Below are 13,712 nucleotides of genomic sequence, written 5' to 3'. Positions count from 1 at the left end.
AGCATCCTTGATTGTAGCAACTCGAGGTTTGAATTTGTTCTTCAGTTCCTTGAGCTTAAGAAATGCTGAACGAGTTTGGCCCTTTTGACTTTCTGACTCTAGCTCCTCACACATTTCATTGTAATATTTTGCTTTGTCATTCCCAGCTGCCTTTTGGAATCTTCTGTTCAGCTCTTTAGTGTCTTGAATCCTTCCTTGTGCTTTGGCGTCTCTACATTTCAGTGCAATCTTCAGAGTTTCTTATGGCATCCATTTTGGTCTTTTCTTCCTCTTCTGTCTTTGTAATGATCATTTGTACTCTTCCTGGATGATACCTTTGACATCCTCCTACAATTCATCTGGTCTTCGCTCATTAGTGTTCAAGTTTTCAAACCTGTTCCTGAGATGATTCTGAAATTCAGGTGGGATGAAATTAAAATCATATTTTGGCTCCTGTGGATTCGGTTTAATTTTCCTCAGCTTCAGCTTGAATTTGCATATGAGTAGTTGGTGGTCTATTCCACAATCAGCTCCTGGCCTCGTTTTCACAGTTGATAGTGAGCTTCTCCAGTGGTTTTGAATAGCTCCTTTTGTTTCATCCAAGGATGATTTTTCTTTCTAAGTATGCTAGCTGTCTATTTTCCTCATTATAATGGGACAAACTCATTTTGGTTCACATAGTTCTTCAATTTTATCCCCTAAGTTTGTTCTGCGTTTTTCTTACAATCACAATGTTCTACAATCTGGAGAATGGAGAGACTTTTAAAATTTCTTTTTACAGAAGAAGTTATTTTCTGATTAAGGTCAAGCTTCACAATGACTGTAAAATAATTCAGACACCTCCTGTCTTCCTCCATTTTCTCTATACTTTATTTCTTTTGTTCCAATTCATCTGCTATCATTGTTTTTCATCTCAAAAGAGCTATCTTTTTGTCTGCTTTCCTTTTTAATTGCAGTTTTGCAAGTTCAGTTTCGAGGTTTGTAAATAATAAATTATGTAAATAATTAATAATAGTATATAATAAATTATATCTTTTTGAGAGAGAAAAAGAGATGTTGAATGGTTAAAATACAGATTACATATGCAAAAAGTGTTACAATGTTAATTACTTAATACATGTATGTATATAGTCCCACAAAAATACTGTAGTAAATCAACTGAAAAAAATAAAACATACATATCAGGAATATAGCTTGCAAATCTATTTTACCTTTCCCAGGTAAAAGTTATTGAGAGATGACAATATGGTTCTTAGGAGTCACATGATTCTAACTACTGCCTCCCTTTTCTCCTCTACTCAGATTCGAAGCCAAAGCAAAGCCTCTGGGTCTGGGCTCTGTGAGGGGGATGAAGTGGTCTCTATCAATGGCAACGCTTGTGCAGACCTCACCTACCCTGAAGTCATCAAGCTCATGGAAAGTATAACAGACTCTCTCCAAATGCTCATCAAAAGGTATAGCGTATTTACCACAATATGCCTGTTTTTTTTCATATTGGTAGAGGGAACAATGATGGTTCTTCTATATGCATAACTTGTCATTTATTGAAGACTAGGGATACTTTATAGGATGTCATTATAGTTAAACATCGACAAAGCACATTGTTTAGAAGATGGATAATTCTAATCAATAGAATATTCTAGTTGTCTGAGAATTAACTTCAAAATCTTAATGACTTTAGTTAGGTTAGTTTCTTCAAGGCCTAAAGAGGAATAAATACCTCTCTGATATTTTTGTTCCCCTTATAAGGATGACGGGTGTGCTAAGCCAACAGGGGTGAGTTTTGTTCCAGGATCAAGGAGTTATTTATTAAGGAAGTTGAACGCTGACCATAATTTAATACTTCTTTGCTGGGTCCACTAAGTATAATTTCCAAATGAATTAAAAATGTTCAGCTGTTAAACAGTTACAGTGTATAGTGATTTTAATAGAAAAAATGATACTTTAGAAAAGGAAAAGAAATTAAAAACAAATAAAAAAGCCTATTTGCCAGCTTTAATGTCCACTAAAGCCAGTATTTAGGGATGGGTAGAAGGATTTGGTTAAAATGAGATTTTTTTTTTACTAACCTTATAAGATAACCACAATAAAGCAACAAAAAAAATCAATATTTTCATAGTACAAATCCTAGTAAAAGCCACACTAAATTTGCAAATGAGACCTTGATCATTGTGTTATACTGATTGATTGCAAAGCACTGTAATGAAATACAAAGCTCTGGCTCCATGGAGAACATTCTTCAGGAAGATGTCAGAGGACGTTTCCTGACAATCCACAGAATCACAAAGCTAGATGCAGGCTCCAGAGACCTGCCTTAACACTGCAGAAATACTGCATTGTTGGTGGTGGGAGATGCCAAGTGTATTCTGACCGAAAGGGACCTCATGTGAACTGTCCAGTGGGATCTTGGAAGCTGCAGTCTATGCAGAGGCACATCATCAAGTCTTTTCCCCGCCAGGTGGGTTCTAACCAATGAATGACTTTTTGATTAGCAGCCAAGTGATTAAATTTGTGTCCCCAAAACACCTTGTCTGCAGCATTATCCCTCAAATAATCAGTTGGTTATGACGTCATTTATATATAAACATGACCACACTGTGATCAACATCTTAGGAAAAGAGAAGAAATCTGACCTTAATCTTAGGCATTCTCATCTAAATATTTACCCATAAAAACCAATGTTAAAGTTTTAAAAGTCTTATTTCAAAGATGTTAATTGCTTTTAAAAGGCATCTCTCAGGAATGTCACCAAGTATAGTCAGTATTTGCTCTTACCAGCTATACAGCTCTGAAGTATTGAAGCCTTACATCCCTGTAAGCATTTAATTACATCCAGAATGGGGGGGGGAATCTCTCTTTTTTTATATTTCTTTTAGTGATTAAATGGGGACAATTTCTTGGGAACTCATATGTCATCCAGGATATCCCCTCCCAATTCTGTTTTGATTGTGATAACTGTCCATGGGAAAATCCTTGCTAGCATAAATCTGACTCTTAGGTGCACATTTATTATAATAAATAAATGAGCTAATGATCTGCTCTTTTAATACTAAAATTATGGTTTTTATTTTTTTAAGTATTTAACTTTTACTTAGTTTAAAAAAAATGCTTATTTGGTGATATTCAAAATGGATTTGTTGTTGTTAGGTGCCATCATATGATTCATGGTGACCCTATGATCAGAAATGTACCCTATGCTATGTCATTGTTACCATCTCTGCTATATATAAGCCCATCTCACTGAGGGTCTTCCTCTCTTGTTGTGACCTACCTTTCCAAGCATGAGGTCCTTCCTTAAGCAATGGCTCCTTCTAACAACATGCCCAAAGTTTGTGAGATAAATCTTCACCATGCTTGCCTCCCAGGAGCACCCTGGCTGCACCACTTCTGGGATATATTTGTCTGTTCTTTTGGCAGTCCATAGAATATTTTGTACCTTCTCCAACATCACAATTCAAAGGCATCAATTCTTCTCCTGCCTTCCTTAGTCATTGTCCAACTTTCAGATGCATAGCAAGGAATTGAAAATATTGTGGCTTGAATTAGGTGGATCTTAGTCTTTACAGTAACATCATTGCTCTTCAGCACTTTGGAGAAGTTCTTGACAGCAGATTTTCCCAGTGCAACACATTTTTTTTAATTTCCTGACTGATGAATTAGTAAATTAAAATCAGCACAAATGTCATCATCATAATCATCACCATCATTCTTAATAGGTGAGCCATGTTTCCTGGAATTAAATATTTTAGTCACCTTCTAACAAGATGGGTTGACCATAATAATGAGTTTATACATATCAGAGATTATCAGGATGATACAGGATAGGGAAAGGTTCAGGTGTCTTGTTCATGGGGGTTTTATGAGTCATACTCAACTGGAATGCATTTTACAATAATAGCATCACTGGAGAATAAGCATTTCAATTTTCCTTACCCAAAGTTAATGGAGTAAGACTCTCTGAAGAGGACCTTTGAACATTTTATACTATTATTAATATTAAAACTATAAGGTAGAAAAAATTAGACTATTCCCAAATTCATTGTCAATAGTTAGAATTCACTCATAGCTGACCTTCTGGAGGGTTTTCAGAGGCTGTGCATTGCTCTAGAGGAGGTTTTCTATCTTGTGGGAGCTCTAGAGTAGCTCCCACAGAGCCACTGGTGGATTTGAACCATCAGCGAGGTGTCACATTTGGGTCAGCAGTGAAACTTGCTACAGACTACACCACCGGAGCTCCCTATAATTATGACATATAAATTATGATATTGTGAACTGTATATAGAGTATAGTACAGTATACTATATATAGAAACAGGGTAATTTTTTTAGAAATAAAGTTACAAACTTTATCTTGTTAGTACTTTTATAATAACTATTAATTAATGAGCTTCTACTTTGGATACTAAAAAATTTCAACATTTATCCAGTCCATTGGCCTTCATTTCCATTTATGAGTGGAATGAATTAAAACTATCCTCTTCTCAGCCTTATAATTGTAGCTAACAAAATTAAAAATTATTTCATCAACTTCCTTTCTAATGTCTTTCTAAATGAAAATTATTTCACCTTTTTGTACCCTTAAGTTCAGTTCAATAGGATATGTTGTTGTTGTTGTTAAGTGCTGTCAAGTCATAGACGACTCATAGCGACCCTATGAACGAAAGACCTGAACACTTGTATAACTTTCATCGTTTCTCCAGGTTCACAGGGTTTCCAGAGGCAAGCAATTCAGAGGTGGATGCTACCCCTGCTTCCAAGTTTGTTTTAATCAGGGAGATCCACCAAACTCTGTCTACCCTGAGTAACTATTATCACATTTGACACATCAGTGTCACAGTGTTTATCATCACAGCAACCACGAATTACCTCTGTACATCAAATGGACAGACCATGCTTTACCACTTAGGAGAGTGTTTGACCAAAAACAATTAAAACCAGGCCTGAGGGTCCAAATACCTTTTTAAATTGGAGGCTGAATACAGTCAACTCACAGTCAATGGCTAATAAACAATGCACCCAGTGTCACACCAGAACCAGAAATCAAAACCTCTGTAGAGTCAGGCTGTTTCAGAATATTCTCCACCTGGATTCCAGCTCCATATGGTGACTAAAGTGCCTTTTTAAATAGAAAGCTGAATATAGTCAACTCACAGCCAATCTATCATAATTTATTCATCATTTTCTATGTAAGAAATAACTAATTTGTTGTCATCAACTACAATTTGTAGAGTATATGTTTTAAAAATATTAAATGATCAGAAATCTTTACAGGTTACTTGTATCAGAAGTTGCCTTTTATTGGGTTTTCAGTTTTGTTTTATTTAGTATTTTGCTGTATATGCGAGACATCATGTTTGAGAGGGTGGAGGGACAGTGCAGGAGAGGAAGACTGTCAATGAGATGGATCAATTCAGTAACTGGGGTAATGAGGGTAAATGTGTTAGAGACAATAAGGTTGGCACAGGATAGAGCAGGGTTTAGGGCTCTTGTACGTAAGGTCGCTATGATTCGCAAGTGACTCAATGGCACATAAAAGTAATAGCAACCCAAAATCAAAGATAATAGTAAATATTTTGAGCATAGGTCTAAAACTGAGTTACTAACTTGATTCTAAGTAGAAGAGAAGGAAGGGCTCACTCCATCTAGGTGATGACCCTGCATTCATCCAGGTGTATTTTGAGGCAGAGTAAGCCACTGCTGCTGCTTTAAAAAAGAAAAACAAAACCCAGTCTTACAAATTAAAAGAAACAAAAGCCATCCCTTATGCTCCATCTCATGTCAAAAGCATTTACAGTTTAAATTACACTTTTAGACATTTTTAACCCCTATATTGACATAGCCTCTTCTTCAAAACCTAAATTTGCAAAGCCAACTGGGAATAGTTATGGTCAAAATCCAAACAATGACTGTGGAGAACAGCTCTAGGCCCCTTACCTTAGACATAAGGGAATAATTTGACTACAGGGATCCAAACCTTCTAAGAGAGAAGCTTGAATACAGGAAAGGGAGACTTCTCTGATTATAAATACTCCATGACTTAATGATTCATTGCAGCATGGAAAAGATTTCTCTTTACACAAGAGTACTGGGCTAGGGTCCACTTATTGCAAAACACATGCTCCATGGAGCTTTAAAAACAGCTTCTATTTCATTCCTTTCAAAGAAAGTGCAGCCTCTAAAAGAGTTGCTTGAATTATCTGTATGTTAACATTGTTATGAAGACACTGAATGTGTTTATGCAACTTTATGGTGTCTGGGCTCAAACTCAGTCAATAAGACACTGAAAGGCTTTGTCATATTTAAGAAAATAGAACTACTTGGCGACATCTATAAAGAGCATCATGAGCTTTCAAAAAGTAAAGCCTGATTTTCAGCCTTGACTTAAGTGTCACAATCTTTCATAAGCATTTTATTGTTGTTGTTGTTGTTGATTTTGTGCTTTACAGAGATGTTTATTTACAAGCCCTGTAAAGAATACCGTGAACAGGTGGCCCATTTCTACTTTTAAAATTGTTGCTGTTGACATTTCAGAGGAAATATTTTGACTGTATTATGTATGAGACTTCATAAAAGTGTCAGGGAATTCTTTGGCAGGTGTAAAATCTTCTGGTTTAACTATCTGGAATTATTTTTCTGTGTGCAGACCATCCAGTGGAATAAATGAGACTTTGATCTCGGAAACGGAAAACAAAAGCCAGGAGCACCCCACACAAGGCAGTTATGTGGAAAGTACCACCCTGCAGATCCAACCAGCCACAAAGACCCCGGATAAAGAGATCTGTGCCACCTCAGGCAAAAATGGAGTTTTTCTAGAAGACGACCATGGAAGTGGTCTCGATTATTCAGGAATCATCAAAGAAGAAACAGGCCTGAGTTACCAAGTGGTTCCCCAAATACCTGATTCCCAAAGAGGACACTTAGCAGATGAGATTATTTTAAGGGAGAAAGTAGAAGCAGGGCAGCCAGGCCCTGTGGTTGAGCTACAACTATCCCTTTCACAGGAGAGACCTAAGGTCACTCGTACCCCCACAGTGACTCTTCTGGGAGCTGAAAAATCTAAGCCTCATGAGTCAGACACTGATTTACAGTGTGATGGGATCATCCACATAAATTCAGTTCCTGCTGAGGAGAAAAAGGACCCTTCTCAGAGGTCCAGCAAGATCATCCAGATCTGCAGCAGCAAAGAGTTGAGAGTGATCCCAGGGAGAGAAGCAGGAGACCCAGGACTGCCCCAAGTGGAAGTGATCCTCGACTGCTCTGACAGGCAGAAGACGGAAGGGTGCAGGCTGCAGGCAGGAAAGGGGTATGTGGATTCTCCAGTGGAAGGAGGGCAGTTAGAAGCACCTCCTTCTCTGGTATCCTTTGCAGTCTCATCAGAAGGCACAGAGCAGGGAGAAGATCCACGCTCGGATAGGGATTACAGCAGACCTCACAAGCACAGGGCACGGCACGCACGTAAGTCTCCCTGTCAGAGGGGCTTGTATTTTTCTGCAACTTTGCTAAATGAACTTTCTTATTTTAAAAAAATTTCTTGGTTTTTAAAAATTTGTCTTATATCTCTTGTTGCCTATGCTCCCTCACCCCTTTATTTTAATTAATGCACAAAAGAAATTTGAAATAGTAGAATGCCAGTTTCTGAATTGGAGGCAGCAAGTTTTACTTTGAGAGCATGTTTAAGTGTTTTTAATGCACTTCTTTTTAGCACTTCTCTAAAGCATAGAGACAATTAAAGAAAACATGACTGTCAGTGCGACTTTTTAATTTGTTTTAGAATATTTGAAGACTTCATGTTAAAATCACATATGAGCATTTGCAGTCACGTGAGTCCGGAATGTAAATGCAAAAAACAGTGGAGCTGACTATTGAAAAGTGCCTAAAATACAGCCTCCAACACTGATATTAAAAGCAGATCCTCGGCTTGAAAAAAAAAATCATTGTGCAGCTTGATGATGCTTGCAGAAGTGAGTTTGACAGACAAGGACATGTGTAACACTAAGAAGTTACATGATCCTCGCTGTTCTGTAAGGCTTCATAGACAGGGCTTCATCCACCTTCTAGACACAGAAGCCAGTCTCCATATCCATGTGGGGGCATTCCTGTGTCCCTGAACATAAAATATATGTCAGTTCAATGCTTTTTACGGGTCTCATTTTACTCAAAGGGGTGAGGACAGAAAGGAGCATGAGAGTAAAGGTCAGAGGTTTTATGCTTTTGTTATTTTCTTGTATGTATTATGTTATTGCAAAATGTGCGTGTGTGTGTGTGTGTGTGTGTGTGTGTGTGTGTGTAAAACAAATTCAGGAATTTAATATGAGTAATTGGAATCAGAAGTGGCATCCACTTCCTAAACAACATGCCTCTGGAACTCTATGAACTTTGATAAATACCAATAGTTATAGAAAGGCTTTAGGCCTTTTGTTCATAGAGTCACTATGAGTTGTGCTCAACTCGACACCAGTCAACAACAAGAACAACATTTAAGTCTGGCTAGTAAAGTCATTTGAGTGCATGAATGATATACATCAACAGGAACTCTGTTATTCAATGTAGTGTATTTAACTTATTGCATATAATTATTCCTTTCATAACATGTTTTTAGCATGACCAGTTATAGCTTTATTGGCAAATGCTGTTAATAATTTCTTATGCTTTAAGCGTTTGTATGCCAACTTCACATTTAGAACATATTAAACAAGAATATTAAAGCACCATTCACATATTTTTATATGTATGCAGTAATTAGCAACAACTGTGCCACTGTCACTATCTGTTTAATAATAAATAGCATAACCCTTGTCAAAAAATGGAATTCTATTTTATAATTGACACATTTTTTACTATTTTCTCTATTAAAAATTTTGAGTGTCTAAAACTTCATTATAATAGTACTTTCTGACAATACTGTTTTTAAAAGAAATCTGTTTTAATGACAAGAAGCCTAATTTTCTATTCTAAAATATTCAAAAGCTTATTTTTAAAAAAAGCCTTTACTTGTTTTGAGTAGTGCAAAACTGTTTTTAAATCATGCCCATCATTGAAGCCACAACTTAACTACTGTTATAAATTAATTTACCACCAGTTCATTTTTATAATGATCATTATAAAAGAATAATTTTAAGTATAAATTCTTGATATTTTACAACTGTTAAACTCCAGTTTTAAAGTAGTTATTCTGGCATCAGTTTTCACACATAGTCTCAAATATACATTTTTTTTAATTTTCCCAAGATTTATATCTGCTCTTGGTGCAATGAAAATACTACTATATTTCCAATATAGAAAGGCACCTAGAAAAAATTTTGTCTGGACAATTTGGTAGCTCAAGTTTTTAAATGTGTTCATAAAAACTCATTCTGTGGTTACTAATTAGTGATTAGTATCTTCCATTTTTCAAGGCTTTTTAATTTGTAAAGAATTAGAAGCTATAAAAGTAAAGTTTATAGAGGTATGTCAAATAAATGTAATTAATAAAGAAAAGAGCCTAAATATATAATTATATTATACATTTATAAATTACATATTTATATATTGTATTATATTAAAAAAGTTAGGTAAATATGGTTTTCTTGAGAGTCTTCACTTTTTAAGATGTTTGTAAACTGCTTTATATTGACATGCTATTATCTCAGTATACAAGATATGTGTTTTTATTTCAAAATATATGATATATCTTCACTTGATTTTCAAAGAGTATTATACCCTATAAAAATTTCATTTCTGATCTTAATTACAACTAGGTGACATTTACTAGTCAATTTTATACTGTTAAATTAATGTATAAGTATCCATAGAAAAACATATTGTCCAAAGTCAAAACTCAAACTCATTGCTGCCAAATCAGAATTAACTCCTAGCTGACCTTCCACCGGATTTCTGAGACTATACTAAGGTGGGAGAAAATTGCCCATCTCTCTCTCAAGGAGCCGCTAGTGGATTTTAACCTCCATACAGGTGTGGCTTGTGGGTTAACAACACAACTCCTTATGACTAGGCCATGTTGTTGCTGCTTGTAGGTACCGTCAAGTTGAGTACAATTCATAATTATCCTATGAACAACAGATCTGAACCTTGGCCTTAGTCTAATCAATATAAAAAATATATTTACACAAGCAGATGAAGTAAGGTATTTTAGATGTGTGTTTATACATAATTAAATATTATTATACAGGTGTATATTTTTAAAGAAATAAGAAACAGAAATAAATTTAATTCCTTGTCAAAATATGTTTTCCTTCTTCTTGTTGTGGAGTCTTCCTTGAACTAACCAACTCAATGTCATTTGCATCTCTTCCTTAGGTCTCAGAAGAAGTGAAAGCTTGTCAGAAAAGCAGGTGAAAGAAGCTAAATCCAAATGCAAGAGTATTGCCCTCCTTCTAACAGATGCCCCCAACCCCAACTCCAAGGGGGTGTTGATGTTTAAGAAACGACGCCGGAGGGCCAGGAAATACACCCTAGTCAGCTACGGCACTGGAGAGCTTGAGCGCGAGGCAGACGAGGAGGAAGGAGGTGACAGAGAGGATTCCTGTGAAATAGCATTTCTAGGTACAAGTGAGTCAGAGGTAGATGAAGAGTTATTGTCGGACGTTGACGACACACAGGTGGTGACCTTTGACTGGGATTCTGGACTGGTGGACATTGAAAAGAAACTGAACACAAGAGACAAGATGGAGATGCTTCCAGACACCACAGGCAAGGGGGCCCTCATGTTTGCCAAGCGGAGGGAGAGGATGGATCAGATCACAGCCCAAAAAGAGGAGGAGAGGGTGAGTGCGATGCCAAGCAGAGCGCCCGATGCTGCACAGACAGATGGTCTGACAACCATATCTTCCTACCAGAGAAAGGAAGAAGAGAGAGTGCAAACTGCCATGAGCAGAAGCTACGCGGAGGTGAGTCATGGCTTTGGCAATGTACCCCAACAGAATGGCTTCAGTGGGGTGCCTGAGACAGCAGAGGCCCAGAGGATAATTCCTATGAACAGAACAGCAAAGCCGTTCCCGGGATCTGGGAACCAGCCAGCAACCCCTTTCTCCCCAACTCGAAACATGACAAGTCCCCTCGCTGACTTTCCGGCGCCTCCCCCTTATTCTGCCATCACTCCTCCTCCTGATGCCTTCTCCAGAGGGGTGGTGAGTCCCATAGCTAGCCCAACACAGCCACCTCCATGGCCTCAGCCTGCCCCCTGGTCTCAGGCAGCCTTCTACGATTCATCGGAGCGAATAGCTTCAAGAGATGAGAGGATTGCCGTGCCAGCCAAAAGAACGGGAATATTGCAGGAGGCAAAAAGGAGAAATACCACAAAACCCATGTTCACCTTCAAGGAGCCCAAAGTAAGCCCAAATCCCGAACTCTTGTCACTTCTGCAAAATTCAGAAGGCAAGCGGGGCACCGGAGCTGGAGGTGATTCTGGACCGGAAGAAGACTACCTCAGCTTAGGCGCAGAGGCTTGCAACTTCATGCAGAGCTCTTCTGCTAAGCAAAAGACCCCGCCACCAGTTGCTCCGAAACCTGCAGTCAAGTCATCCTCTCAACCAGTAACCCCTGTAACTCCAGTTTCTCCAGTCTGGTCCCCAGGAGGAGCTCCAAATCGTCCTCCTACCTTCCCCACTTCAAACTCAGTCCAGGGCCCTGTTGTATCTTCTATCAAAATAGCCCAGCCTGCTTACCCTCCTGCCCGGCCTGCAAGTGCCCTGAACCTGGGTGGACCCTACAAAGGGCCACAAGCGGCAGTAGCCAGCCAGAATTATGCACCCAAACCAACAGCTCCTGCACCAACAGTGAATACTGCTCATGCTAGTGCAGTGGGACCATCCAATGAGCTTCCAGGAATGAGTGGGAAAGGGGCCCAGCTCTTCGCCAAAAGGCAGTCGAGAATGGAGAAGTATGTGGTGGATTCAGACACGGTGCAGGCCCATGCTGCCCGGGCTCAGTCTCCCACTCCGTCTCTACCAGCCAGTTGGAAGTATTCCTCTAATGTCCGAGCCCCTCCTCCAGTGGGCTACAATCCTATCCTCTCCCCCTCCTACCCACTTGCTGCAGTCAAGTCCCAGTCATCCGCCCCACAGGCCTCCAAAACAAGCAAGAAAAAGGGCAAGAAGCCCCTCAATGCCTTGGATGTGATGAAACATCAACCATATCAGCTAAATGCGTCCTTGTTTACGTTCCAACCTCCAGATGCAAAGGAGAGCCTCCCCCAGAAGTCAACAGCCAGGTTTAATTCTGGGCCAGCCTTGAAGCAAGCCCTTCCACCCCGGCCAGTGAATGCTAGCTCTCCCACCAGTGTACAGCCTTCATCAGTGTACTCAGTTCCAGCCTATAGCTCTCAGCCTGCCTTCATTGCAGAGGCCACCTCACCAGTCAGCGCATCCCCAGTGCCTGTGGCTATCCCCACCTCTCCAAAGCAGGAATCCACTGCAGCATCTTATTTCGTGGCACCAAGGCCTAAGTTCTCCGCCAAGAAAAGTGGTGTCACGGTTCAGGTGTGGAAACCATCTATTGTGGAAGAGTAATGAAGTAGCTGCCGCTGAGTGTCCACTATGCTTGAAATGCATTGTTTGCCGTGTTCCTTCACTCCCCGAGAATGTCTAGCCAGTCCTCAACTTACTTAATTTCAGATATATCATCTCCCAATCTGGGTCCAAGGAGCAAAATATGTTTGAAGCGTCAAAAATCTAACTCAGATTGACTTAGAATATATTTCTCCTCTTTGCACACTTATGAAATTTGGGAGCACCCCAAAATAGACATGTGCCAATATATTAAGTAAGCAGGATTTGTAGGATTTATATATTAGCCACATGACAGTGATTGGTGTTTTCAAACATTAGGACACAGCCATTCTGTAACAAGATGTCTGTGTGCCTAAGATGAAAAAATTCAAATGCAGAGAAAATATACCATGGATTGACTGAGATTTATTTTTCAAGCAGTGCTTTATTTCTATTGTTAATATTAAGGGAATAAGAAATTTATCAGGCACAGGGATCTGCTCTGGTCTATCAACCTCAGCCATGTGTTTGATACTGCAGAGATGGTACCCTAGGAATTGTCAGAATGTATATAGTTTAGTAAGAGGAAGGGAAGAAGGAGGGTTTCATTAATAATTACTGATGGCACAGGACAGGGCAGAGTTCAGATCTATTGTTTATGGGTCACTTTGAGTCATAGTTGACTCTTTGCACTTAACCACAACTTACTATTCATTGAAGTCCTAGGGTGGTGCAAAGATGCTGGGCTACTAACTTAAAGATCAGCAGTTCAGTGCCACCCAGAGGCATCTAAGAATAAAGGCCTTTTATTCTCCTTTTAAAAATGCCAACCACTGAAAACCCTATGGAACAAAGTTCTATTCTGATATCATGGGGTTGCCAAGAGTTGGAGGGTCTCAAGGGCACTTGGTTTGGTTATTATACATTAGGGGGTTTTGTCAGATATTTTACATATATTTACTCATTTGAGAAGACTTGTTTATAGGAAGTGAACTGGGTGAGAATAAGATTGATCTTCTCCTCCTCATCCTTCTCCACTTTCTTAGGAACTAAAGTGAGTGAGTGAGCTCATCTCCAATTGCCCATGAAAGCATTAGTTTGTTTTCCGTAGCTGAGGCAACAGGAGAGTGCAGAATAATGGAATAAGGTTTAAAAAGGTGTACAAAGTGCACATAAAGGTGTACATGGTTTTAACTTCACCTTTAGAAACTGAACATTTGAAGCCTGAGGGGTTACCAACAACAGGGGC

The 13,712-nt window shown here is 38.9% G+C and overlaps 1 protein-coding gene across 3 annotated transcripts in view; it reads left to right on the top strand.

Moving 5' to 3' along the window:
• Positions 1-13,712, top strand: part of SYNPO2 (synaptopodin 2) — a 292,099-nt gene that overhangs the window by 233,016 nt on the left and 45,371 nt on the right. For 2 of the 3 annotated variants that reach the window (XM_006881064.1, XM_006881063.1), the window contains exons 2-4: positions 1,282-1,433; positions 6,622-7,433; positions 10,275-12,454. In XM_006881064.1, coding sequence (XP_006881126.1) covers positions 1,282-1,433; positions 6,622-7,433; positions 10,275-12,454 — 3,144 coding nt within the window. Of the gene's footprint in view, positions 1-1,281; positions 1,434-6,621; positions 7,434-10,274; positions 12,745-13,712 lie in introns of those variants that run through there. The other variant, XM_006881065.1, reaches the window with a different exon arrangement.

The sequence above is a fragment of the Elephantulus edwardii genome, unplaced genomic scaffold, assembly GCF_000299155.1.
Source record: "Elephantulus edwardii isolate Elephantulus edwardi_28Jun2011 unplaced genomic scaffold, EleEdw1.0 scaffold00012, whole genome shotgun sequence".
In the NCBI taxonomy this organism is placed as follows: Eukaryota; Metazoa; Chordata; class Mammalia; order Macroscelidea; family Macroscelididae; genus Elephantulus; species Elephantulus edwardii.
The sequence above is the reverse complement of the archived record's forward strand: the minus strand, read 5'-3'. Positions and strand labels throughout refer to the sequence as shown.